This window comes from Oryctolagus cuniculus, chromosome 1 (assembly GCF_964237555.1).
Source record: "Oryctolagus cuniculus chromosome 1, mOryCun1.1, whole genome shotgun sequence".
In the NCBI taxonomy this organism is placed as follows: Eukaryota; Metazoa; Chordata; class Mammalia; order Lagomorpha; family Leporidae; genus Oryctolagus; species Oryctolagus cuniculus.
The window spans coordinates 145,723,449-145,751,426 of NC_091432.1; the positions used below are offsets into that span (position 1 = coordinate 145,723,449).

Sequence of the window (27,978 nt, forward strand, 5' to 3'; positions counted from 1 at the left end):
TGCCCTGTGGTGCCGAGTGAGTGGCATCTTGTCTCGTCCTGTTGTCTTGCTGTGGCTTCCTCAGCATTGCTGTAAGAAGTCAGTTACTGTGAGTGTCAGCTTGGCAGGTGCAAAAGTCTCTGTGGACAGTGCGGACCGTGTGGGGCAACTTGGGTCTCTAAAGTGTTGAGTAGAGCCTCCTGTGCCCTCAGTGTCCCGCAACAGGGGCACCTGCCTCGGGCAGCAGAACCTGGCTTAGGCATGGCCAAGGCTGGGGGTGGGGGCAGTGGGTCTTCCTCCACTTGAGCTGAGGAGAATGGTCCCAGACACACCCCCAGAGCCCTCCTGCAGTGGAGCACCTGAAGATGCCTCGCTGTCTGCAGTTTAATGGGCGCAAGGGCTACTGGGAAGAACAGAATCTGCCAGGCTTCCTCAGAGCCTGTCTCAGACCAGATAGTGGGGGCAGTGGAAGGGCCACCTCAAGAGGCTTGTGGGCTGGGGCAGGGTCACAGTGGCAGTGCCAGAACAACCCAGGTGTCACCATGAGTGTACTGGGCACATTCAAGGGCACATAGTGTGGCTGCATCTAGAGCGCCAGGCTCCAGGACCTTGAGGGGTTTGCAGGGCGAGGGTCCCTGTCATGATCATGATGGAGAAACAGCCCCTTTGTGTGTTTGCATGTTTCTGCAGTCAGTGAGTGCTGGGAGAGATGTGGGGGTTGCTGTTGCCCCCCCCCCCCCCCAGGGAGGACAGAAAGGTGAACTTGGGGCTTCATGAGATGCACTGGAGAAAAGAAGCCAAGCACAGGGCAGCGGGACAGGGAATGACTTTGGGCGGCAACCCAGACTCTGCCTCGATGTCCCAGTCTGTAGAGTGGGGTCTGCACAGCACCAGCCCACCAAGCAGGGGACACATGTGCTCACTCCAGACCTTGTCAATGCCTGGCTGGATGTGGCTCAGCCATCCTGCCAGGGGAGAGACCTGAGGCACAGGGAGCCCCCTCAGGATGCTTCAGCCCAACCCCCAGCCTACAAGAGCTCTGGCTGAACCCCAGCACAGATCTAAGCCTCCCAGTTCACTCAGTGGCCCTAGAGCTGGGTGGGGCCAATAGGTGCTGAGGGGAGGAAGTGGTTTGTCCCCAGCCGGGCTGCTTCAGGCAGGCCACGGGCCCAGGTTCCGCTCCTGGGGGGCTGTGTCTGCACAGAAACCAGTACCCCCAAGGTGGGCAAAGGATCCTCACGCTACATGGGATCATGCCGTGTACACAGACCCTGAGAGCGCCTGACTGTGAGGACGTTGTGCTGGGAGGCTGCACCTGTCTCTGCCGCTCTGGGTGGCTCGTGGGTTAGTGGTGACTGCAGGAGTTGGAAGTCTATGTGCTAGGAGCTCTACTGCACCATCCCCACCCTGCCCCTGGTGGGTCCATCATGACACCCATGTCCAGAAAGGGAAATCGAGGCTCCACGGCACAGGGAGTGAACAAGGAGTCCACTGCAGCAGTGGGTAGATGCGAAGCCCAAATGAGAAGGGTTTGTGCAACCTTCCGGTGGACGCAGGAGGCTCAAGGACAAGTGTATGCTGGAAACAATGAACAAGGACAAATGGATGAGCACAGCTGGTCACTCAGTGCCCGTCTGTCCCGGTCTGCTCTGGGCAGGATGTCTGCTCGGTCAGCCAGTGGGGACCGAGCCAGCCCAGAAAGGAAACAAGAGCTGTGGGGCCCTCACTCATCCCTGATGTTTCCTTGTTTATACTCAGTCCTCTGCTCTGCAGATATCTGTGGGTCCTGGGGGGTGATGAGTGGGGCAGGTGTCCAGCAGGGAGACGAGTGTATGTTGGCCATAGCTGGGTCTGTGCTGTTATTGAGAAAGTGGGAGCAGGCACCTGTGGGTCTGGGACAAACTACCCACCGTGTGGTCATGCATTCCTGTGCCCACAGAGCCTCCAGCCCTGCGGGTGAGATGGATGCGTGGCCTCGCTGCCCTCTGCTCTTCCTGCTGTGCACCCTGACTCAGGCAGTAGGAGTTTCCTCCTCCACCCTGTACGGGTCAGGCGTTTGGCCTCTGGGCCACCCCCATCACCCCTCCTCAGCCTCCCCATGGCCCCAGTCTCTCCCCTGGACGGGCAGGACCCTGGAGGCTTCCCTACCTCCTCCCCAGCTACCCTATCCTTTGAACACCTGAAGGAAACCCAGTGCCTGCACACCCCCCACCAGCTGTGGGATCCATCCCGGCACGGCCCCTGGGATTCTGCCTGCTTTATTATGTGTATAGCTAATTATCTAGGGAAGAAGTTTATTTTATTTAAAAGATTGAGATTTTATTATTATATTATGGTGGAGGTCCCCCTACATGGAAACCCTGTGAGAGAGGTGGCTCTGTATTGAGGCCCCTGTGCCTCCCTGGGCTTGCTGTTTGTGTATTTCCACTAATTCTAGGTCTTAGCAAAAATCTTGCTGCTGACTTGATCTCACTGACCTGCCATGGCTGAGCCACATTGCAGCTGGTGACAGAGGCCTGGGAGTGCTTCAGTTGACTGTCCCATCTGATGACAAAGTATTGTGCCTGTGTCTGTCAGAGCCGCTGACAACGTACAAAACGGCCAGTGTGGGGATAGGGTTGCTGTGTGCTGGCTTCAGGCTTTTAGAATCCTTACTGGACTGTTACTGTGTCCATATTACAGACGGGGAATCTGACACTTAGGGAAGTCAAGCCTGTCTGCGGTTGTCCAGACAGGACAGGGTGGATGCACAGCTTCGGAGCCAATGATGGCTACACGGCCTGCAAGGTGGACACACAGGGCTTGTGTGCCAGGCTCAATCTGCATTGGCCATCATGTCTCAAAACCCCCAGGGAATGGGCCTCTGGCCAGAGCAGGGGAGGGTGCAGGCAGGGCCTCCTAGAGGTTTGGTTAATTTCACTCTGGTGGAGTTGGCAGGAGGCTCCATCCCTCCTCCTCACCCCGTGTCTGCCACCTGGGGCAGGAATGCAAACCTTGGTCTCAGGAATGCAAACCACCAGGAAATGTTCCTGCATTTCCTACAACCATTCGTTGCATGTCTAATGGGAGCAGGGCTGCCAGGACGATGCTTGCGCTCTGTGCCTCATGCATGCAGACCCCAGCCTCCTGCCCTGGTGGGGATGCCCACAGTCCCAGGCCTGCCCCATCCTGGGATCAGTCACCTTGGTGTAAATTCACAGAATTTCTGCTGAGAGCCTTCTGAATGCATTTTTTTGTTAAAGTAAGTTTGTCTAGGGGCCATTGTTGTGGCATAGTGGGTAAAGCCTCCGCCTGCGACACCAACATCCCATATGGGTGGCTGGTTCAAGACCCGGCTGCTTCACTTCTGCTCCAGCTCCCTGCTAATGTGCCTGGGAGAGCAGCAGAAGATGGTCCAAGTGTTTGAGCTCCTGCACCCACGTGGGAGACCTGGATGAAGCTCTGGGCTCCTGGCTTCAGGCTAGCCCAGCTCCAGCTGTTGTAGCCATTTGGGGAATAAACCAGCAGCTAGAAAAACTCTGTCTCTGTCTCTGTCTTTCTCTCCATTTCTCTCTGCCAGTCTGCCTTTCAAATAAATAAAAAGCAAAACCTTAGAGTTAGGAAAGATGCAGCATATATGGGGCCTGCACTGTGGCGCCGGTTCAAGTCCAGGCTGCTCCTCCTCTGATCTAGCTCTCTGCTATGGCCTGGGAAAGCAGTAGAAGATGGCCCAAGTCCTTCGGCCTCTGTACCCATGTGAGAAACCAAGCTCCTGGCTTCAGATCGGTTCAACTCTGGCCGTTGAGGTCATTTGGGGAGTGAACCAGCGGATGGAAGACCTCTCTCTCTCTTTGGCTCTACCTCTCTGTAACTCTTTCAAATAAATAAAATCTTAAAAAAAAAAAGGTGCAGCTTATAAAATGTGCCATCTGGATCATTTCCAGTGTACAGCTCAGTGGCATTAAGTACATCCATGTTGCTGTGTAACCTTCACCACCATCCATCTCCAGGACATTTTCATCGTCCCAAGTAAGCCTATGTCCCCATTCAACACAAACTCTCTCTTCCCCCTCCCCTGGGCCCTGGCAGCCTCATTTAGCTTCCTCCCTCTGAAGTTGACTACACTAGGGACCTCGCTTCAGTGGAATCCCAATGGGTGCCCTTCATGGCTGACTTGTTTCACTGGGCACAGAGGCCTCCAGGTTCATCCGTTTTGTAGCATGTGTCAAAATGCCTTCCCTTCCTAAGGCTGCATAATAGTCCCTTCTATGAATGGACCAGGTGTTAGTCATCATACATCTGTTTGTTTGTTTGTTTGTTTTTAAGATTTATTTATTTTACTTGAAAGAGTTACACAGAGAGAGGAGAGGCAGAGAGAGAGAAAGAGAGAGAGAAAGGTCGTCCATCCGATGGTTCACTCCCCAATTGACCACAACGGCCAGAGCTGCACTGATTCGAAGCCAGTAGTCAGGAGCTTCCTCTGGGTCTCCCACGCGAGTGCAGGGGCCCAAGGACTTGGGCCATCTTCCACTGCTTTCCCAAGCCACAGCAGAGAGCTGTACAGAAAGTGGAGCACCCGGGTCTTGAACCAGCGCGCATATGGGATGCCGGCCCTTCAGGCCAGGGGGTTAATCCGTTGTGCCACAGCGCCGGCCCCCATCCATACATCTGTTGATGAACATTTGGGTGGCTTCCATGTTTTGGCTCTTGTAACTAACACTGCTGTGACCATGGGTGTGCAAATGTCTGTTCAAGCCCCTGCTTTCACCTCCTTTGGGAGAAACGATTCCTGAGGGCACCTGGTAGACACAGGCTGGCAACTGGACAGGGACAAGTGCAACTGCTATATGAGAAGCCCCACTTGGAGAGCTGGAGAGCCATGCCCTGGCCACCCAACCACCCTGACCACAGCCATCATCTCACTGCAAAGGCCGCAGGTCACTTGCACTGACTTCTGTTTTTCTGTGGTTTCTAAGTTGTCTGAAGAGGATTTGGCTGTTTTAACAGCACAGGCACAGGTCACTGTCAGGAGCTACTGCGAGCAAACAGTAGGGGCCGTGTTGATTGCCTCCTCCTCTCCCTGCCCACCTTGCCTTCACTTCCCTGTCCTGCTCCAAGATCCTGCTGACCCCCACCCCAGTTCCAAAGCTGTGGGACCCCACTGTGTGCTTGGCAGAGAGGATGAAGACGTTTGGTCAGACTGGTGGCCGCCAGAATGTTTCCCAGGCTGAGACCCCAGGGACAGTTCCTGTACTTCTGAGCCGCTCTGGGTCATGGGGTGGCTTTAATTCCACTGGTCACTGGGCATTTCTCCCAGGCATAACTCTGTACTCTGCGCATGCTAATATGACCTCAGTAGGTTTGGAACTACACACTAAAGGTAAGCAAAGGAGAGGCTGTGCAGGGGCCAGAGAAAACCTGTGGTCTGTGGGCTGCAGGTGTGCACACACAGACCCTCGTGGTATTGCCTGATGGTCCTTATGTTGTAGGGATGCCCCCTGTCTAGGCTTGGTCCAGGTTCTTCTCTCTGTCATAAGTAGGAATTCAAGGAGGAGACATAGATAAAAGTGAGCAGGAAAGCAAAATTTGTTTAAAGCGAAGGAAAAGTGTACACTCAAAAAATAAGTGCAGGCGGGAGACCAGGAAAAGCACCTGGCTCCTGGCTCCTGCCATCGGATCAGCGCGGTGCGCCGGCCGCAGCGCGCCGGCCGCGGCGGCCATTGGAGGGTGAACCAACGGCAAAAGGAAGACCTTTCTCTCTGTCTCTCTCTCTCACTGTCCACTCTGCCTGTAAAAAAAAAAAAAAAAAAAAAAAGTGCAGGCAAGCTCAAAGGTGGGTGTGTACTTTTATACTATAAGGAGGGATGGTGTCTGGGGTGGAGCTTAATTAAATATTCAAAGAGGATGGGGCCAGTGCTGTGGTGCAGTGGGTTGATCCTCCGCTGTGGCATCAGCATCCCGTGTGGGCGCCGGTTCTGGTCCTGGCTGCTCCTCTTCCCATTCAGCTCTCTGCTGTGGCCTGGGGGAGTGGTGGAGGATGGCCCAGGTCCTTGGGCCCCTGCACCCGCATGGGAGACTGAGAGGAGGCTCCTGGCTCCTGGCTTCAGATCGGTGCAGCTCCGGCCGCTGCAGCCATTTTGGGGGTGAACCGGCGGACGGAGACTTTTCTGTCTCTCTCTCTCACTGTCTATAACTCTACCTCTCAAATAAATAAATAATTATTTTAAAAAAAGACAAAACAGCCGGCGCCGTGGCTCAATAGGCTAATCCTCCACCTTGCGGCGCCGGCACACCGGGTTCTAGTCCCGGTTGGGGCGCCGGATTCTGTCCCGGTTGCCCCTCTTCCAGGCCAGCTCTCTGCTATGGCCAGGGAGTGCAGTGGAAGATGGCCCAGGTGCTTGGGCCCTGCACCCCATGGGAGACCAGGAAAAGCACCTGGCTCCTGGCTCCTGCCAGGATCAGCGCGGTGCGCCGGCTGCAGCGGCGGCCATTGGAGGGTGAACCAACGGCAAAGGAAGACCTTTCTCTCTCTGTCTCTCTCTCTCACTGTCCACTCTGCCTGTCAAAAAAAAAAAAAAAAAAAAAAAAAAAAAAAAAGACAAAACAAAGAGGATGGAGCTTGGACAAGGCTTGGGTGTTACCCATTTCCGTGGCCTTTTTGGAAATTGTAGAAGTGTCGTGGCATCAAGTGCATGCTGGGAATGGGAGTGCCAGCCATGGTAATTTTATTATAATGACATTATAATGACCCAAAGGTCATCAACAGAACATAGCCTGTAGCTCTATGGGATATTTCCAGCTGGCTCTGGTTCTCAGTTTACAGCATTGAGGAACTTACAGTTTCTGCTACAAAGAATCAGGGGAGTGAGGGACTTGGTGCACAGAAGATGGGTTTGGGCAGTGCACAGAAAGGGAGGTTGGGCAGTGCAGACCAGGGTATCATGCGAGAGTCAACTGAAGCTGCTGTGCTGGCTGACCAGGGCTTCTGCGGGGCTTTCTGGAGCTGTCACGCAGACCACACTGCCACATGGGTTGGCTGGAGCTGTCATGTGGTGGGCTGGACTGGGCTGCAGCGGGGCGGTGCTGTCAAACCTCAGCTCCTCTCTGCTAGCTCCCCACCTGCCCACATCACTTTTAGCATCACTGGGGCCAGCCATTGCAAACTGACCGGCCCTCAACAAGGCAGAGTGAAGCCACAGCCACCCCATCATCATCCCTTGTGATTCTGGGGCCAGTGGCACAGATGGCAGCTCTTGGCAGCAGGCCCGGGCCAGCTCCAAGGCTTCCCCCTGAGCTCCAGGTCTGGCTGCTGCAGGCTGTTGACTGGGACATACCGTGTAGCCTCCTTGCATAGCCAGTGCTCCTCTCTGTGTGGTGGCTGCTGCCCTCTGGTTAGAGCAGATCTCTAAACCCTGCCCATATTCAGGGGAGGGACATCAGAGTCCCCCTTAGACTGGAGGGTGTCACAGGATGTGCAGATGATTTTAAAAACCTACACTCCCTTGGCACGCCGTTATGGAGCACACACTGGTGTGGGACCACTGGGCTGTTGTGGTTAGGGACAGGCAGTAAGGCACATGAGCGCTGTGGTGGTTTTTTGTGGCAGGGGATGCTCTCATGCTGCCCCCAAAGAGGCATGTTGGAGCTGGGCCGACAGGTAGACTCCTGTACTGGGCCATGGGACTGTCTCTGTCCATCTCTTTTTTTTTTTTTTTTTTTTTTGACAGGCAGAGTTTGTGTGTGTGTGTGTGTGTGTGTGTGTGAGAGAGAGAGAGAGAGAGAGAGAGAGAGAGAGAGAGAAAGAAAGAAAGAGAAAGGTCGTCCTTTCCATTGGTTCACCCACCAAATGGCCGTTATGGCCGGCGTGCTGTGCTGATCCGAAGCCAGGAGCCAGGTGCTTCCTCCTGGTCTCCCATGTGGGTGCAGGGCCCAAGCACTTGGGCCATCCTCCACTGTACTCCCGGGCCATAGCAGAGAGCTGGACTCGAAGAGGAGCAACCGGCACTAGAACCCGGTGTGCCGCCGCTGCAAGTGGAAGATTAGCCTAGTGAGCTGCAGTGCTGGCCCGCCCATCTCATATGGCAGCTGAGCTCTAGGGGGCTCCAGGAGTGGGGACCACAGCATTTACCCTACTCCTGTCCAACGGCTACTGCGATGGAGCCACGTAGACAGTACTAATGCCTTCATACTTGTGGAATCCCCTTTGCTGGGTGGTGCCAGCCTCAGCTACCTGTGGCTGAGCCTTGGTCAGTCTGCAGTGGGTGCCGGATCATTCTCTTAGGCAGGTCGACATTTCCTGAGGACCTTGCTGGAGAAGGCCAGTGGAGAGAGAACTGACCCTCTGCTGCATGATCTCCCTGCTCAGCCCTGTGTGTGTCAGAGTGACCCAAGACCCAGGGGGCTCCAGTGCCCAAGTGCTGCGGCCTGGGTCAGCCTCACCACGTTGACCCCGTGTTAAGGGAAGGGAATGTACACCTTGGGTAGCTGTTGGTGAACAAGCATGAGAAGATGCTCACCACAACCCTGCATATTGTGTGTGTGTGCATGTGGCCAAGTATGTGCACGCATGTGTGTGTATTTACATGTTTCATGTGTGTGGCACATGTGTATGCATATAAGAGTGTGTGCATGTGCATGTGTGTCAGGGAAAGCTTTGAACTCTAGGTTGTGGCCTTGCCAACCCAGTAGGGTGGCTTCAGATGAAGCTTGGGTGGGGTAGGGAGATGGAGAAGAGTCAGGGGCAGCTCTGCCCAGTTGCTAATACCTGTGTGGCTCATCTTCTACCTGCCCCTCTCTCCACTTCTCTTTGTTCTTCTGCTCTTGTGCAAAAGCCCTTCTAAGGCAGGATGATCCTAATTCCAGGACCCCCCTACACACACCAGCATGATGAAACCCCTCTCCTCTGGACGACCTGGGCTGCCCAGGCCTCCGTCTTCAGGTTTGGTGCTCCCTTTTTGTCCTAACAAAACTGACACTGGAAACAACATTTCTGATGTCTGCATACCTCAAAGAAGATGGGAATGAGATTTTTCTTTCTGGGGTGTCATTCTCATACAATAAAAACTTCAGCCATTATTTCCTCAAATATGAGCATCCCCCCCCCACTTCTTTTTGGGATGCTAATTACATGTGTGTTGTGCTGTTTGAAGTTTTCCCATAGCTCACTAATGCACTGTTCCTTGTCTCTTTCTCCATGTGTCTTTATCTATTTCTGCTTCTCTCTCTCCACCTGTATGTCTCTTTCTCACTATTCCTGTCTCTGTGTATGTGTGTGTGTCTCTCTCTCTGTTTGTGTTTCCCTTGGTTTAGTTTCTATTGCTGTCTCTTCAGATTCACTGGTTTTTCTTCTACGATGTGCAATCTGCCAGCAGTCTAATCCAGTGTATTTTTTTCTACTTTTACACTAAGTATTTTATTGTATGCTGCTCCTATTATAAATAAAATAATTACCCTTGTGAAATAAAAATTTCTGAAATTTCAGAGAGGTAGATATTAAGGGCCAATAAAGTGGAAGTTTGTATATTGTGGCTTGTGTGTTAAGGGAAGTTTTTGTACAGGCTTCAGTTTAGCTCTCTTAAATGAGAGCTAATGAGAAGTGCTTTGGGAACTCTTTGGAAGATTGGTTTGACTGCAGAGAGCATCAGACGTTCTGGGGTCTGAAGGGGTTTGTCCTTGAAGATACTCTGGTCAGCAGGGGTTGGTGTTGAGGAAACCTGTTTCAGCTCTGAGCTGCCTGGGACACTGACACGGTTGAGTCCAGCCTCCAGCCGGAGCTGCTGAACCACTTCCTTCATAGCAGCGACGCTGGAGTAACCAGACGAGGCACAAGCAACAGGCCCCGATTCCCCAGTTTGTGGGCCCATGGGCTGAGAGTCTGCCACCAGTGAATTTTTTATCTCACATTTTGTAGTTTCACCTCTAGAAGTCTGGTGTCGGTCTTCTTACATCTTTCATGTCCCTACTTAGCATTTGAACACAGTGGAATGCAGGCATAACACCTTTGTAAGGTCTTTGCATACTCCAACATCTCTGTCACTTTTGGGTCAGTTTTCAAAGTTTTCCTCCTTGTTATGGGTTATGTGGTCCCTTTACATGCCTGGTAATTTTTGATTGAATACCAGACATTGTGACTTTTACCTTGCTGGTTTATATTCTTTGAGTATGTTTGAGCTTGGCTTGGCAATACAATTAAGTTGTAAACCCTTTGGACTTCTTGTAAACATCTGTTAATATTTTTAAGTGGGACCAGAACAGCACATGGAGTTAATTACCCTCCACTCCTGAGGCAAGACCCTCCTAAGCACCTGACCCCATGCTCTACAAGCCTTGGGCTTTTTAGGCTGATTGGTTTGAACCCGGCAGACCTGGGTAACCCCCCCTCTGATTGGTTTGAACCCGGCAGACCTGGGTAACCCCTCTCTGGTCCTGTCATGTGGCTCCTCCTCCAGCCTCTGTAGCTCCTGCTGACAGATTCTGAGGGCCCCTCCGTGGATCTAGGGTTCTCTCGCTGTGGACCGCTGTCCTCTCCAGGGGTCTGTCCTTTGGGCTTTGGCCACCTGGGTCTCCAGGACTCCCAGCTCCATGTCCTCAGAGTTCCCCGGGCTCCCCTGTGGCCTGGGCATGAGCACATCCCCCTCACCTGTTGCCATCTCTCAAGGATCACGGTGCTCTGCCAACTGGCGTAGTGTCTCGCCAACTGTGGTTCTGTGGCTTTTGTCCACTCGTGCTGCCTCAGGTGAGTCAGTCTGGTTTCTGTTACTCCACCTTGGCCAGAATCACTGTTCCCCTAAGAGGGAGGAGCCAGGGTGGCCTCTGCCGTTCTGCTGCCCCGGGGCTGAGCAGGACTCACATTCCATGTGCGTGTTTTTATTGCTGTGTCATGTCTGACTTCTGGAAACTTGAGTTTATCTCCTATGCTATGAGAAGAATGCAGCAAAACATGTATTTTCTGTTTAGAAATCTTAATATTTCTCCCTATTAAGCTCGTGAAGAATGTACCAGTAGCCAATAGTAAGTGCCCACCTGAAGCGAGTTTGGGGTCACTTGAAAGAGGTCCACTCAAAACCCGTCTGCTGCGTGGCAGCACACACACACACACACACACACACACACACAGGAAGCTGTGCAGGCCTCAGGTGCTCTGTCCACAGGACCTGTCGCCCCATAGCCTGGGGGACGTGGGTGGTCCTGCCCAGCCCCAGGGGACACTGCAGGAGCCTGATTGTGCTGAGCTCTGCCTCAGGCGCGTCTGCTGCACAGGACAAGAGGGATGGACTCTGAGACTGTGTTCTCATTGTGTCGGGTGAGGGTGTGGGGTGTGGGCCGAGGAGGGCTGGCAGCTGTCCTCACCCAAGAGGTGCCTGCATGTTCCAGGTGACCCTAACATGCACAGCCCCTTTGAACAGGGACAAGTGCATTCTGGGGACCCGGAGTTCTAAGCCGAGATGCTGCCCGCCCGTGGGCCCCTGTGCTTCTCGGAGCTGCGTGTGTCAGCCAGGGGTCAAGGACGGGCTGTGCTGTGGACACCTTGTGGACACCTGTACCCTACCTGGGTCCCCTCCCCTATAGAAGCTGTAGCTGTTCCAAATGCCAGCTGCGGAAAGAGATTTTCATTCTCTTTAACCTTCTCTCAGCACCTCCTCCTCAACTCCACTTCAGACCTTCTGAGCAAGAGAGACTTTCAGCGAGGCCCTCCAGCCTCTGCCGGCCGAGCCTCAGCCCTGTCGGGGAGGGTGACAGCCTCAGGTGGGGTAAGTGACCGTCACTGGGGCCCTTTGTGTCATGAGTCAAGGGGACGATCTCAGGGACTGCTAGGCCCCCTCTGGTCTTATCTCACCTTTGACCCTCCTCAGGGGTCAGCAGGACCAGCACTCCAGGTTGCTCCTGCTGAGATGCAGGTGTGAGACGGCCCTGGGAGGGAGGGAGGGTGGAGGCAAAGCCCTGAGCAGGGACCTGGGGGCACGGTCAGGGCCGGGGCCTCTAGAGGCCGTGTCCTCAGTGTGTCTGGGGAATGAGGAGACGGGGCGCCTCAGCCCGGGGCGGGTAGCACCAGACCCAGAAGCACTGTGGACGTGGATAGACGAGCACTGTAAGCTCTGGTCACTGCTGCTCAGCCTGTATTTTGAACCCACTGAGCGGCAGGGAGCTTCATGCCTCAGTGTTACTTTGTGTGTGTGTAGGAGAAACTTCATTTTACAACAAAACCTTTGCCATCTGCCCTATTTGCCATTCCATGAAGAAAGCCTATCCCGGTAGGACCTCGCCACACTGCCCAGAGTGTCTGCATGACGCCCATGGCCCCTGCCTGCCTCCTCCAAGCTGACTTTCCGTTGGCGGGGAGTGAGGTTGGCCACCTGCAGGGGCTGCTTTAAGCTGGGCTCATTTCTCCTGACAGGAAGCTCCCAACCAGCCTCCCTAGGAGCTCGGGGAACTCGGCCTTGACGATGGAGTTGGGCAGGGAGCCTTCAACTTCCCCAGGACCTGTCCCCCCGGGGGTGCCCAGTTCTCTGCCTGGCACCTCCTCCATGGGGAAGCTCCAAGCACTCCCAGTCAGGCCTGGTGCTTCCTGCGGGGACGCTGGTGGCCCAGCTGTGGCAGGGGACAGTGCCTCAGACACCGGCCCCCGTGGGGAGCTGAGCTGCATCACCAAGATCCCCAATCGGGACAGCGGGATTGACAGCCCGTCCTCCAGCGTGGTCGGTGAGAACTTCCCCTGTGAGGAGCTCTCCCCAGCCTCCGCCACGCTGCACCCCGAGACGGCCCCAGACAGCCAGGCCCAGCAGGATGTGCCCCCGGAGGAGGCCGACAGTGACGTGGGCGAGGAGGCCGACCCCAGGCATAGCCCTCTGGGCACCGACGAGGACGCCAGCCTGGCCCAGGTAGGCCCCCTGTGCTCTGTTCTGGTGAGGGTTCCAGGGCCTTGTTGGAGGGGTTTGAGGGGCCCCACATCTCAGAAATGAGGCACACAGGCTCCCACTGCCCCAGGGGAGACTTTGGGATGAAGTCTGCTGGGAATGACCAGCGAGGTCCGCCTGCCCCATTGGACAGTGCCCTCACCTTGAGCCTCAGTCTCCACATCTGTGAGGTGTGGCCAGCTCCCGAGCTAGGAAGGCACAAAGGTCAGTCTTACTGGTGGTGCCACCCACAGCCACCCTCTGTGGAGTGCTTGAGGAAGGTAGCATGAATGTCATCCACTTGATGAATGAGGAAACCGAGGCAGATGCTGGGCATCACCCGCAGGGTGTGGCACAGGCTGGGTGCTCTGCGCTCCTCAGACTTGGGCAGGACCCGTGAGGCCCAGCACTGTGGGTGGAGGCCTGAGCAGCAGGTGTGTCCCTGGCACGGTGGACCTGCCCGGAGGGAGAGCCTGCACACCTTCTCTGGCATTTACTGGACTCTGGGACCCAAGGGGAGGTAGAAGCACAGGAGATGGCCCTAGAGTTAGAGAAACCACCTCTGTGAAGAGAGTACAGTGTGGGTAGGCTGCCAAGTGACCAGGTTGGGCCTGCTGGCTCCTTGTGGTGACATTGCTGCTGATGCCATGACTCAGGAGACAGACCTGGTGGGCAGAGGGCCTGGTGCCTGGACCACCACGAGCTTAGTTGATGGAGAGAAGGCTGGGGCTAAGTTTTAGTACAGTCACCTCCTTTATCCTTAGGGGACACGGCCCTGGACCCCTCGGAGATGCCTACAGCCGCAGCTGCTTCTGAACCCTGTAGACTGTTTTTTCCTGTACACAGATACCTATGATAAAGTCTGGTCTATAAACTAGGCACAGTAAGATTAACAGTAATAACCAAAAATAAAATAGAATGATTATAACAAGATACTAATAAAAGCTACATGACTATGGTCTTGCCTAGGAAAAGTCAGGACAAATGTTAGTATTTTCATTAGTATTACCCTGGTTGACTCCAAGTAACTGAAACCACGGGAAGGGAAACAGTGGATAAGAGGAGATGCTGTGCAGGTTTTATTCTTCAGATATGGTGAGGCCAGCAAGATCAGGGGACAACCACCATGGAGCAGATAGTTTGTTACTCATGGATCCCCGGAGGCCAGTGCACCCCCCTCACACATCCACACACATGGGGAAGCACTAGGGCCAATCAGGAGGCCGAAGGAGAGGGGAACACCGGGCAGGAGACTCTGTTTTGGTTTCCACGGGAAGGAAGGGAGGAAGCAGGATAAGCAGGTGTGCACTGGCCAATCTGGTTGATTTCCGTGGACTGTGGCGTGCAGCGCTCGCTGGGCGTCTGGCCCTGGGGCAATGAGGCAGGAGGACAATGGCCCAGGGTGTGAGAGCCCCACAGTGGAGGAGGTGGGGTGTGAGCTGTGGACTGGCTGGTTTGTATGTGAAAGAGTGTACCACAGATGGGTCCGTTACTGTCCCTAGGAACTGGCCATGTCTGGGGCAGCCATCCCTCTAGGGTCAGCGAGGCCCAGATGTCAAAGGGGCAGATACAGAAGATAATAAAAGACATGGTAGACACATGCCACACCACCTGAGGCTGCCGGGACCTCTGCAGTTTCCTAGTAACTTACGTAGCATTAAGGGGGAGGAGGGGTCTCACCATCTCCCAGGGTCAGGGTAGACAGGACTCAGAACCAGATTAGCAAGTGCATACATGAGCCAGTCAAAAATCTAAAAAAAAAAAAAAAAAAAAAAAAAAAAACTAAGAAAGCCGAAACAATAAAGGAGAGGCGTTGGCAAAGATGGAGGATGTATTTTATCAGCACACCTCTTGGCCCCCAAATCGCCCAGCCCTTATGGGGGGCACGTAGGTTAGGCATGAAGCCAACGCTGTGTTGAGGGCCCAGAGGGCTGGGCTGGTGCCACTGGCCACACTGCGGCTTGAGCCCCTTCCCAGAGCAGAGCTCCCTTCCTGGCTAAACCTCCAGCCATCCGCCGGTGCCTTAGTTCTGAATGGGAGTGTCCTTCAGGGTTAAGTACACTAATAGCAGCTCATTTAGAGTTAAACACTTAGCACATTGAATTGCTGTCATGGCACTTGGCAGGGTGAGGTCAGCTGGGGGTGGAGGGCACTGTAGTTTGTATGGCCTTTCAAGGTCATGTGTGAAGGTGCCTGGGAGTGGAATCTCTTTAATAGAGAAATCCGAGCAGAGAGAGACTGAATCATATGGCTGAGTACAAGATGCTCCATGCTGATCTCCTCACCTCTCTGGTCTCCTCCAGGGCTGTTCCTGTGACGGTGCCCCTTCCCTGGCACCCTGCTTTTCTCACCAAATCCTGGGAGGTTTTCTTGCTTCTCACTCACCTCCCCTCTGTTCCCATGGCCCTGGGGTTGCCCTGCCCTGGAGCCACTCTGCCCTGGGGACCTACCCTTACTTGCTGCCTTATGCAGTTTCCTAGTAACTTACGTAGCATTAAGCGGGAGGAGTGGTCTCACCATCTCCCGGGTGGGGGTAGGAAGGACTCAGAACCAAATTAGCAAGTGCATACATGAGCCAGTCAAGCCCAGATTGTCCAAAAAGCTGAAAAATGCAAATGTAAGACAAAATCATTTTTCCACACATAGGTTTAAGCTGGGTCACTTATTCTAAGAACGAGACTGAACACTACTGGCTGGGGTGGGTGATGCGTGGTGTGAGGGGATGTGGCTCCATCTGGCGACCAGCGGATGCTTCCAGAGACACTTGTGATGTGCAAGGGGCAGGAGTGCACAGAGGGCAAACCAGGAAGGGCCCATCCCCAGGAATCCAAGAATAACCCCCGGGAGTCCCACTGAGATACTCTACGCATCCTTCCCTCTCCTTTCGTCAAGCTCTGCTCAGATGTTAACACAGGGGGCTGTGGGCTGCTGTCCTCTCCACCCTGGAGCACAGAGAGCGTGCGCCCAGTCACTGCACAGGGCTCACGGGGTCTGAAGTCTGTGCTCTCAGACCAGCTGATTTTTTGTGTGTTCATCTTGTATCCTGTAAGTTTACTGAATTGGTCGGTTCATTGGTCTGATTTTTTTTTTTAAGATTTTTAAAGTTATTTGAAAGGCAAAAGTGATAGCTCACTCAATGCTATAATGACGGTCCCCTATTTATTATATTTATTTATTTAAAAGGCAGTGAGAGAGAGAGAGAGAAAGAGAGAGAAAGAGAGATCTTCTGCCTGCTGGTTCACTTCCCAAATAACCACAACAGCCAGGGCTGGGCCAGGCCACAATCAGGAGCCAGGACTCCACCCTAGTCTCCATGCTGGGTAGCAGGGGCCCAAGCACTTGGGCCATTATCTGCTGTCTTCCCAGGTACATTAGCAGAGAGCTGGATTAGAAGTGGAACAGCTAGAACTCCATCTGGCACTATGAGATGGGATGCTGGTGACTGCAAGTGGCAGCTTAACCTGCTGTGCTGCCGTACTGGCCCACTTCATTAGTTCTAATAGTTTTTTGTGGAATCTTTAGAGTTTTCTACATATAAGATTATGTCGGCCGGCGCCGCGGCTCACTAGGCTAATCCTCCACCTTGCGGCGCCGGCACACCGGGTTCTAGTCCCGGTCGGGGCGCCGGATTCTGTCCCGGTTGCCCCTCTTCCAGGCCAGCTCTCTGCTGTGGCCCGGGAGTGCAGTGGAGGATGGCCCAAGTGCTTGGGCCCTGCACCCCATGGGAGACCAGGATAAGTACCTGGCTTCTGGCTTCAGATCAGCACGGTGCGCCAGCTGCGGCGGCCATTGGAGGGTGAACCAACGGCAAAGGAAGACCTTTCTCTCTGTCTCTCACTGTCCACTCTGCCTGTCAAAAAATAAAATAAAAAAGATTATGTCATCTGTGAATAGCTAATTTTTTTCCTTCTTTTTCAATTTGGATGCCTTTTTGTTCTTACTTAATTGCTTCATCTAGAACTTGCAGTACTATATTTAATAGAAGTAGAGAGAATGCCTAGCCTTGGAGGAAAAGCTCAGATGTTCACCACTGAGTTTGATGTTAGCCATGGGCTTTCCATGTGTGGCCTTTATTTACGCTGAGGAAGTCTCCTGTTCCTCGTTTGTTGTGTGTTTTTATCACAAAACAGTGTTGACTGTCATCCAGCTTCGTTGTCAACGGAAGGCCATATCATTTTTATTGTTTGTTCTGTTAATGATGTAACACATTGGTTGATTTTTGTCTGTTGAACCATTGTTGCATTCCAGGAATAAATCAGACTCGGTCATGGTGTATAATCCTTTCAATTTGCTGTTGAATCTGGTTTTCCCAGTGTTTCGTTGAGGCTTTTGGATCGTGTTCATCAGGGATGTTGGGCTGCGGTTTTCTTGTAGTGTCTTTGTGAAGCCTTGGTGTCAGGGTAACCCTGGCCTCGTGCAGTGAAATTGGAAGTGCTCCCTCCTCTCATGCTGTTTAAGAAGAATTTCAGGAGCGGGTCAGTTCTCCTTCACGTGTTCAGGAGACTTCTCCAGTGCAGCCACTGGGCTTAGACTTTCCTTTGTTGGGAAGTATTTAATTACTGTCTCAGTCTCCTTTTTCATTATTGAGCTTTTCAGATTTTTTATTTCTTCATGATTTAATCTTGGTAGGTTTTGTGTTTCTAGGAATATATCCATTTCTTCAGGATTAACCAGTTTGTTGGCATGTCGTTGTTGGTAGTATTCTCTTAAATTTTGTGTCACCAGTTGTCATGTCCGCTCTTTCATTTCTGATTGTGCTTATTTGAGTCTTCTTTTCTTTCTTAGTTAATCCAGGTAAAGTTTGTCAGTTTTGTTGTTCCTTTCAAAAACCCACCTTTTTTAAGTGCTGTTAACTTTTTTAAAAAAGACTTATTTATTTATTTGAAAGAGTTACACAGAGAGAGAAGGAGAGGCAGAGAGAGAGAGAGAGGTCTTCCATCCACTGTTCACTCCCCAGATGGCCACAATGGCCGGAGCTGCACCAATCTGAAGCCAGGAGCCAGGAGCTTCTTCTGGGTCTCCCACAAAGGACTTGGGCCATCTTCTACTGCATTCCCAGGCTACAGCAGAGAGCTGGATCAGAAGTGATTCACCCAGGACTCGAACCGGTGCCCATATGGGATGCCGGCACTGCAAGCAGCAGCTTTACCCACTATGCCACAGGGCCAGCCCCCAGTTTTGTTAACTTTTTTCTACTGTTTTTCCATTCTCTGTATCATTTATCTCTGATCTGATCTTTCTGTTTCCTTCCTCTGCTAGCTTTGGGTTTAGCTTACTCCTCTTTTTCTATTGTCAAGTAAAGTTAGGTTGTTCGTTCAAGATCTTTCTTCTCCTCCCCTTCCCCTCCTTTCCCCTTCTCTTCCCCTTGTCCCTACTTTTCTTCTTATTTATTTTAGAGAGGGAGGGAGGGAGGGAGGAAGGGAGGGAGAGACAGACAGACAGACAGACAGATCTCCCATCTAATAGTTCACTCCCCCAAATGCATGCAACAGCCAAGACCGGGACAGGCCAAAGCTGAGAGTCAGGGACTGAGTCAGGGTCTCTCATGTGGGTAACAGGGATCTGACTAGTTGAGCTGCTTCCAAAATTCTGCATTAGCAGGAACCTGGATCTGGGTCTTAAACCAGAAACTGATAGGGAAGGCAGATATCTCAAGCAACACCTTAACCTCTAGGCCAAATGCCTGCCCCCTTTTTTAACTCTCAGCACTGTATTTGCTTCCTAAGTGTGTTGTGATTCCAGTTGGTCTCAAGGTGTTTTCTATCTTCTCTGACTTCTTTCACCCATGGTGTTTTTAAGAGTATGTCGCCTGATTTGCTCGTGTCTATGAGTTTCATTGTGTTACTCTCTTCTAGTTTCATTCCACTGATACTAGAAGGTACTTTGCACGTTTTCTCTTCTTGAGTTTGTTAAGACTTGCTTTTATGCCTGACATGTGATCCGTCCTGGACAATGTTCCATGTGCTCTTAAGAATGTATATTGTGCTATTGTTGAGTGGCGTGTTCTGTATCTGTCTGTTAAGTACAGTTGTTGATAGTGTTTTTCAGTTCCTCTTTTTCCTTACTGATATTGTGTCTGGTTGTTCTATCTATTACTGAAAGTGGAATATTGAAGTCTCCTATTATTTTGTTCCAGTCTATTTCTCCCTTCAATTTTGTCAGAGCTCGCTTATATATTTTAGAGCTCTGAGGTCTGATGCATGAATATGTATAATTGTAATGCCTTCTTGTTGACTTGACACTTTCATCATGCCCTTGTAACAGTTTTTTATTTAAAGTTTATTTTCTCTGGTATAAGAGTAGCCATTCCTCCTGTCTTTTAGTTACCATTTGTATGGAATATTTCCATTATTTCACTTTCAGCCTATAAATGTTCTTAGGTTTACAGTATCTTATGAGTGGCATATAGATGGATGCTGCTGCTTTTTTTTGACAGGCAGAGTAGACAGTGAGAGAGAGAGACAGAGAGAAAGGTCTTCCTTTGCCGTTGGTTCACCCTCCAATGGCCACCGCGGCCGGCGCACCGTGCTGATCCGATGGCAGGAGCCAGGAGCCAGGTGCTTTTCCTGGTCTCCCATGGGGTGCAGGGCCCAAGCACCTGGGCCATCCTCCACTGCACGCCCTGGCCACAGCAGAGAGCTGCCCTGGAAGAGGGGCAACCGGGACAGAATCCGGCGCCCCAACCGGGACTAGAACCCGGTGTGCCGGCGCCGGATGCTGCTGCTTTTAATTCATTTAGCCAATTTATGTCCTTTGATCAGGGCATTTAATCCCTTTACAGTAGTTACTGGTAGGGAAGGATTTACAATTTCTATGTTGTTCATTGTTTTCAATGTCTTCTAGCCTTTGCTCCCCCTCTCCGTTCTTACCGCCTTCCTGTGTTTCATGATTGATGTTCTTTGATCCGCTTCTCATTTCCTTTTGTGTATATTCTTTAGCTGTTTTGTCTGTGGTTTCCACTGTAGTTATATAAAACATCTTAAAATTACAGCATTCTCTTGATGCCAATTTTAGCCACATACAAGGACTCTCCTCCTTTACAGTTCTGATTCCTCCCTCCCTGCTCCCTAGTATCAATGTCACAAATCATCTTTACATATTTTATACCAGTTTACACAGATTTAAAGATTTTGGTGCAGTGGCTGTGCTTCTGATCTGGCTACCTGTTAAAGTGCGTCCTAGCAGGCAGCCATGATGGCTTGAGTACTTGGGTACCTGCCACCCGTGTGGGAGACTCAGACTGAGTACCTGGCTCAGGCCCCCTGTTGGAGGCATTTGGGGAATGAACCAGCAAATGGAAGCTCGCTCGCTCTCTTTCTTCTCCCTCTCTCTCTCGTGCTCTCTCTCTTTCTCTTTCTCTCTTTCAAATAAAAATGAAGAAAAGAAAAAGTGATGCCAACTTTAGTCACATAAAAAAACTACTTCTTTTACAGTCTGGTTCCTCTGTCCCTGCTCCATATTGTTGATGTCACAAATAAAATTAAAAAAAAAAAGAGTCTGTAACCAACATAAATTTTTTTTTATGATTGAAATTCTTTTTAAAATAGATTTATTTATTTATTTGAAAGGCAGAGAGTTGCATAGAGGCACAGATAGGGAGAGAGAGTGAGGTCTTCCATCCACTGTTTCACTCCCCAAATGGCTGGAACTGGGCTGATCCAAAGCCAAGAGCTTCTTCCAGATGTCTCATGGGGTGCAGGGGGCCATCTTCCACTGCTTTCCCAGGCGTATTAACAGGAAGCTGGATCGGAAGTAGAGCAGCTAGGACTCAAACCAGTACCCATATGGGGTGCTGGCACTGCAGATGGTAGCTTTACCTGCTATGCCATGGCTCTGACCCCTTTATGATTTAAATTCTATGCATCAAAATTATAAGAGTACAGGTTATTATATTTGACCATGTATGTACCTTTACTGGAGAACTGTTATCTTTTGGCTTCATGTAACTATTTACCATCCTTTTATTTCCACTTAAAGGATTCCCTTTATGGTTGTTTTTTTTTTTTTTTTTTTTTTTTTTTTTTTTTTTTTTTTTTAGTAGACCATGTCTAATGGTAACAGATTCCCTCAGCTCTCATTAGCACTGCAGGCAGGGGAGAGGGAAAGGGAGAGAGAGGAGCGGGGAGAGGGGGCAGGGGAGGGAAGAGAGGGAGGTCAGTTCCATGGGCAGTCCACATGTCCACAGGGTGTTGGACATGCAGTTTGCTCCTTTGCTTCTACGCTGACAGTAGGGGCCTGTTATGGGAGGTTTCTTCTCAGTGGTCCATGCTGTGCTGCACAGGGGAGGAGCATGGTCTGATGTACACCCCAGAGTTCATAGGCTGAAGCGTAATCATCATTGTGATAGTATTAAGAGGTGGGGCTTTTAGGAGACGATGAGCTCAGGGAGTGGAGTTCTCACGGGGGAGATGAGGTCCCTTCTAGAAGGGTTGGTTCTCTTGTGCTCTTCTGCTCTCCACCATGTCAAGGCAAAGCACTCATCCGCCTTTTGTCCTTCCATCCTCCCCAACATGGGAGGGCACAGCCTCTGACCACCAATTTGCAGACAGAAACCAGACGTTCATTTGACACCAGAACGGCTGATGCTTTGATTTTGGACATCTGCTCTCCAGGACTATGAAAAATAAGCTTATGTTGTTTTCTAATTATCTAGTCTCAGGCATTTTCTTAGAGCAACAAAAGTGGACTAAAACAGGTGCACCAAACACCACCAATTTTCCTTCACTTTCACTGGAAGCCCTTCTTGGTTTTGAAGTCATGGTGTTGTAGTGTCTCACCTGGTTTCTAGATTTCTCACAGAGGTATTTCCAGTCTGTGTGTTGTTAATTCCATGTCTCTGTGAGGGAAGGAGGGCCTGCAGTATCTTAGCCAACTGTCTTGCTGATGTCACTTTGTGATGCACGTGTGACATATTTCATTTTTGAATTTTTATTTATCTGAGTTTTCATCTGCTGGTGCACTTTCCAGCTGTCCTCAGTGGCCGCCTGCTGGGGCCAAAGCCAGGAGTCAGAAAGTCAACCCAGGTCCCCCATGTGGGTGGCAGGAACCCATTAAGATCATCGCCACTACTTAGCAGGAAGCTGGAGTCAGGAACCGGACAGACCCTCAGATATGGCACGCAGGTATCTTAACGGACAGGCCAAGCACCTGTGCTGGAAGCTGCTCTGCAGTGAAAGCCCTAGGCAGGTAGAGTCGTCTCAGTGCTGAAGAGGCTTTTGGGAGATTGGCAAACACCGTTGTGCTTTTCCTGAACCCTGCCTGGAGACACCGTGTATGAGAACTGAGCACCACATCCCAATCCCAACGGCCTCCTCCTGCCCTTCCCGGCCCCTGGTCATCTTGGCACATAGCAGGCAGCCATGGTTGGGTGCTGCCTGCCCCAGGCTCATCTGCCTCAGGTGAGCTGCAGCCATCTCTCCACAGGGCTCCAACCCCCAAAAGCTGCTCCACATTGCGCAGGAGCTCCTGCAAACTGAGGAGACCTACGTGAGGCGGCTGCACCTGCTGGACCAGGTAACCTGCATGCCTCGGGGGCGCACCGTTAACCACTCAGAGTGCAGTGCGAAGTCTCAGAGGCAAGCTGCCTATCTCTTAGCACTGGTTGGGCATTACAGTGGGAGTTATGAAAGACTTAAATGCTAAAGCTCAGACAAATAGCAGTCTGGATCAGAAACACATTTTTGACTTTCAGTGCTTATAGCCCTGGGGCAAAGGTTTTGTCTGGTCACTTTGGGGTTGTTTCTTGCCGGCATTTGCATTAGCTGAGCACACAGGCGGCTTCTGGATGATTTTCTGCATAGGTGGGACAGTAGGTGCCCCTCATCCCTGCCCACCTAGCAACATGGTGCTTCCAGGCACAGGAAATGAAGCCTCAGTGGATAGCAGGGCTTGACAGAGTGGGCAGTTTGTGTTTCACAAGCCGGAGAAGGCCATCTGGGCCTTCCCTTCCCTGCAAGTGACCTGGGAAAGCATGCTGTGCCCCGGCCTCAGGGCCAGGGCCTGCCTCAGCCTCAGGCAAGCTGGCCTTAAGTCCACGAGGTTCTCTAACCATTTTGATGTCACAGAGCCATGGCAGCCCCCTCCCAAGCACCCACCCTGCTGCAGGTGGCCGGTCATGACAGTGTCGGCACCGCAGCACGTGCAGTGGCCATCATGGGCATCTCTGTGCCCAGGTTTTCTGCACCAGGCTGACGGAAGCAGGCATCCCCCTGGAGGTCACCACGGGCATCTTCTCCAACATCTCCTCCATCTACCGCTTCCACGGGCAGTTCCTGCTGCCTGAGCTGCGGACCCGCATCTCGGAGGAGTGGTGAGTTGCCTTCTGGGCGGGGATCCATGTGCCTGAAAGCCAGGCAGGCACCCGGGCGACAGTCTCGTGGGGGCCTGGGGGCCTCCCTTCCCTGCCCGGTCTTGGGTCGAGTCCTGACTCACCCCTCCCTGGTTGGTGGCCATGACTGGCCACTCAGTGTCGACACGGAATGAAGGAGCTTTCCTGGCCTGCTCTGGGCTCTGTGGGATTCAAGTGGCATCTGGCATCTGGAAATGCCAAACATGAGCAAACAGTGCTCGTTGGTTTTGTTCTTTCTCCCCACACGCACTCCATCTTTGCTTGAAAAAGAGTTTTTCCCCCCAAAAGTGGCCCCAGACCCTTGCCCAGCATCCCTGCAGTCGGTTCCTCCGTCCCTCTGCTGCCCCAGTCTGTTCTTAGCAAGGGAGAGCTCAGCTGAAAGTCCTGGTTAATACAACACTGCACGAGAGGCCCCAGCTCCACAGTTCTCCTCACCACACGTTTTCCCACTCTGGGATTCCGTGCTTGGGGGAATCCCTTTGCTGGCCTGGCTGTTGTCCCTTTGCTGGCCTGGCTGCCCCTTGGTGTCCCCCAAGCCCGTTCAAGCTGCATCCCCGAGAGCACAGAGGTCAGGCCTTAGCTCTCACTCAGGGTGGGGCTTGGTCACTCTGTAAATCTTCAGAACGGGTCACACGGTGTCCCCCAGGGCAGTCCAGGCTGTGCGTGGCCTTCGGGCTGACAGAGTCCTTGACCCCACCAGTGGGGACAGGCTTTCTCCTTCAGGTCCTGGAGACGGGTAACCCATGGATGCACAGGTGGCCTCTGCGGCTCCGTTTATGACTTTGTTCAGGACTCCTGCTGCTTGCCTACCCTCCCCCGTTGGTGGCCTTTAAGTCAAACCCGCATGGTACCTTTCCAGCTTTTGATTATCTATTTAGAACAGATCTCCATCTTCCTGCTTCTTGAAACCCGTTTGCCATCCCTGTCTGAAGTAGTGAGAGCTTTCGTTTTCCTCACTGCAGGCCGCTGCTGCCCCCATGACTCTGCCTGTCTTGGGCGGGACTTTGCCTGTGTTGGCGGGTCTTATCCACAGCCTTGTCTGATTGCACCTGTCATTTGCAAGCTTGGCTCACTTAAACGGAGTAAAATGGTATTATGTGGCTCCTCTTTGACTGTGGCCCATTACATGTGCCGCTCTGCCACAGCTCACAGCCCCTGGCTCAGGCCCTGGCTCTCAGCCTGCAGCATTGGGTACTTCTTAGGCAGCCTCTACCTTAACTTCCTGACGAAGGCTTGGAGAGGGTGGCCAGTCCACCTGTCACCACACAGCACTGGGAGTCAGACCATGGCCTTGGTCCCTCTGCCACCATCCCCCCCCCCCCCCCGCTCCGCCGTATGAAGTTCATGTCCACTGGCTCCAGGCCCTATCCCACCTGGGCTGTGTGTCTGATGATCTTAACTCCTCCACAAAGGGACACGAACCCCCGACTGGGGGACATCCTGCAGAAGCTGGCCCCGTTCCTGAAGATGTATGGCGAGTACGTGAAGAACTTTGACAGGGCCATGGCACTGGTGAGCACGTGGACCCAGCGCTCGCCGCCATTCAAAGACGTCGTCCACAGCATCCAGGTAAGGCAGCTGGGGCAGTGACATGGGCCTTCTCAGGTGCAGGGGCTGGTGTGTTTTTATAAAAACATAATTTTATTAATTTATTTAAGAAGCAGAGAAAGTTCTCATCTACTGGTTCACTCGCTACCTCCTAGGGTCTGCATCAGCAGGAAGCTAGAGTGAGGAACCAGAGCTGGGCCTCGCACCCCAGGCACTCTGATGTGAGATGCAGGTGTCTTAACGACTAAGCCAGGCATCCTTGCTTTGAAACATTTTTTTTAACTCCAAAGATAAGAAAGGATGTTATTGAGTCAGAAAATTGTGGGATGAGTCCTGATGCTCATCGGATCCTGGTCCTTGCAGTAATTCCCAAAGACAGGCTGTTCTTCCCATTTCATGAATGGGAAAATCGAGCACGGGAGGGAGCTGTCTCGCCGCGGCCCACATGTTATCATGCTGTGTGGCTGTGACTGGTTGGGTGTCTGCACGAGAGGAGCCCTCCCAATGCACTCATGGCAGGAGGAGCCTGCAGAAAGACTCCCCACGGCCTCTAGGCATAAGGACACATGTGGGTCCAAGTCTCCATAGCAAGAGTTGGGAGGCCGGAGTCGTGGCTCACTTGGCTAATCCTCCCCCTGAGGCACTGGCACCCTGGGTTCTAGACCCGATTGGGGCACCGGATTCTGTCCCAGTGGCTCCTCTTCCAGTCCAGCTCTCTGCTGTGGCCCGGGAAGGCAGTGGAGGATGGCCCAAGTGCTTGGGCCCTGCACCCCATGGGAGACCAAGAGGAAGCACCTGGCTCCTGGCTTCAGATTGGCACAGCACGCTGGCCGTAGCGACCATTTAGGGGGTGAACCAACGGAAGGAAGACCTTTCTCTCTGTCTTTCTCACTCACTGTCTAACTCCGCCTGTCAAAAAAAAAAAAAAAAAAAAAAAAAAAAGAGTTAGGCAAAGCTCTGCTGGATTTCTTGGCACCACTTCCTGCACAGGTGAACATCGGTGTCAAAAGCACTCGAGGGATAAGGCAGTTTGGTCCCAGTATTTTTTTTTCTCCAACGAGAATTGTACTCAGAACAGAGTGAGCTCTGGGGGCCAAGGCCAACCCACCTGGCGTTCTGGTCCTCAGCCCGTCCCCCAGCTTCTCTGAGCCTCAGCCTCCCCAGCTGGCCCATGGCACAGAGGGCAGCTGGACCTGGGGCTGTGGTGGCCAGAACCAGGGTGGTACCGGTGTCCACAGCTGTGCCCTCGGGTGCACCTGCTATCCTCTGTCCTCACAGAAGCAGGAGGTGTGCGGGAACCTGACACTGCAGCACCACATGCTGGAGCCCGTGCAGAGGGTCCCCCGCTATGCTCTGCTCCTCAAGGACTACCTGAAGAGGCTCCCAGGGGACAACCCAGACAGGAAGGACGCAGAGAGTGAGCGGAGTGGCCTCGAGGCCCAGGGGTGGGAGGGGGAGGAGGGCTTGCCTGGATCCCTGATGGTGGAGTTGGGGCAAGAGGACGAGCGAGAGAGAGAGAGGAAGAGACAGAGATGCAGAGGGGAGGGGGGTGAGAGACAGAGACGCACAGAAAGAGCTGGAAAGAGAAGTCCCTTAAACAATCCATGATGTGACTTCATGTCCTTGAGGGTAGAGGTGCAGGGTAGGTGTGGGCTGTAGGGAAGGTCCCATCAGACGTTGGTCCATGCTAACCTTCAGAGGTTAGGCACCAAGAAAAGACCCTGTGGGACTGGGGTGGGGGGGGGGGGAGGGGCATTCCTGCTTGAAGAGCAGTGACCTTGGGGTGGCCAGTAGGCAGCACAGGGCAGGGATCCGTGTAGGAGAGTGGAGGCCCCACCTGGTGTTGGCCTCAGCAGGCCCCCTGCAGACCCAGAGCCATGGGCCACACCCTGTTCCTCTGGCCAGGTCTCTAAGCAGCCTGGGGCCACCAGGCAGGGGGCAAAACTGGGTCAGCTCCTCGATGGGGCAGCTCCCTGGGGCTCTGAGTCACTCCAGGAGGAGAAGGGCGGCGTCTTCATTCTGCCCAGGCTGACTGAATCCTCTCCTGCAGGATCCCTGGAGCTCATCTCCACAGCCGCCGACCACTCCAATGCCGCCATCCGAAAAGTGGTGAGTGCGCTCCCCAGGGGCGCCGGGGGAGCTGAGCCACAGAGCGGTGCAGGGAGTGAGGGTGGGGGGCTGGGTCAGTGAGTACCTCCACCCCAGGGTCCAGATGGGCCCCATCAGTGAGCACCCTCACCCCTGACCCCTGGGGTGGTCAGAGCTCCACCTAGAGCTGGGCCAGCCTGCCCTTCACTGGATCTGATGAGCAAGTTAGTGCTCTGTGCCTCGGCTTCCCCTTTTGTGACACTGGGGGCCCTGACAGAGCCTTTCTTATCATTGAGCTGTTGTGGAGTTTAAAGGAATCTCCGCATGTAGTGCTCAGAGGAAGACCTGGTATAATAACTGTCAGCTCTTGGTGGTAGTGTCATTCATTCATTCATTCATTCATTCCCTGAAGCTGGGTTAGTCTCTTTCATGGACTGGCTCTGTGCCTGCCTAGGCGCCCCCATACATACCAGGCACACACTCAGCCCCTCCATTGCACTACCAGATACAACCCCCACCCTAGCCCTCCAGTACACCAGCTGTATGCCCCCTGCCCCCACCGCCCAGTACAGACCAGGTGTACCCACCCTTTCCCCTGTTTCCTGCAAGGCCCTCAGTGCTGACCTAGCCTGCCCCTCTAGTGCGCCCCACACCCTGTGCTGTTCCCTGTGGCCCACCCACATCCACCTGCATCCATGACAGAGACAGGTCAGGCCAACCTACTTGTTTCCAGGAGTGCCAGCTGAGATCACACAAGTCCAAGGACGGGGCCTGCTAGGGCACAGGAGATCCAGACCTGCGTGACATTGCTACTCTTAGGTCACTGTGGGCTCAGCTCTGCCTTCTGCTGCATTGGCTTCTGGCTCAGCAGGGTCTGTGGGCCACCAGCCTTGTCCAATTGCACCTTGCATGCTAGCTGGCCACGTGACCACCCAGCCACCAGGGCCAGGAGAAGTGACTGGTGGGTTGGTGGCATCACAATCACTCAGCTGATCTCACCATGCCTTATTTTTCCTGTCTATAAATTGGGGAAAATTATGGCACATACTTCATAGGGTCAGTGTTGGAATTAAATGAGTTAAAACATGCATTGTGTGTGGAACACACCTGACACACAGCAATGGAGGTAGACGTTGTTATTGT

The 27,978-nt window shown here is 52.8% G+C and overlaps 1 protein-coding gene and 1 long non-coding RNA gene across 7 annotated transcripts in view; one reads left to right on the forward strand and one right to left on the reverse strand.

Moving 5' to 3' along the window:
• Positions 1–27,978, forward strand: part of FGD3 (FYVE, RhoGEF and PH domain containing 3) — a 55,157-nt gene that overhangs the window by 9,851 nt on the left and 17,328 nt on the right. For 5 of the 6 annotated variants that reach the window (XM_008256978.4, XM_008256969.4, XM_070050006.1 and 2 more), the window contains exons 2-8: positions 11,592–11,708; positions 12,353–12,836; positions 22,275–22,364; positions 23,024–23,160; positions 24,612–24,768; positions 26,026–26,164; positions 26,798–26,856. In XM_008256978.4, the coding sequence (XP_008255200.2) occupies positions 12,402–12,836; positions 22,275–22,364; positions 23,024–23,160; positions 24,612–24,768; positions 26,026–26,164; positions 26,798–26,856 (1,017 nt within the window). In that variant the 5' untranslated portion in view covers positions 11,592–11,708; positions 12,353–12,401. Of the gene's footprint in view, positions 1–11,591; positions 11,709–12,137; positions 12,837–22,274; positions 22,365–23,023; positions 23,161–24,611; positions 24,769–26,025; positions 26,165–26,797; positions 26,857–27,978 lie in introns of all 6 variants that reach the window. The other variant, XM_070050003.1, reaches the window with a different exon arrangement.
• LOC138843989 (uncharacterized) lies at positions 13,806–27,789 on the reverse strand. Its single transcript, XR_011379283.1, has 3 exons — positions 27,559–27,789; positions 15,340–15,453; positions 13,806–14,602 (listed from the first exon to the last, which is right to left on the reverse strand). It is a non-coding gene; the product is annotated as an uncharacterized lncRNA (long non-coding RNA).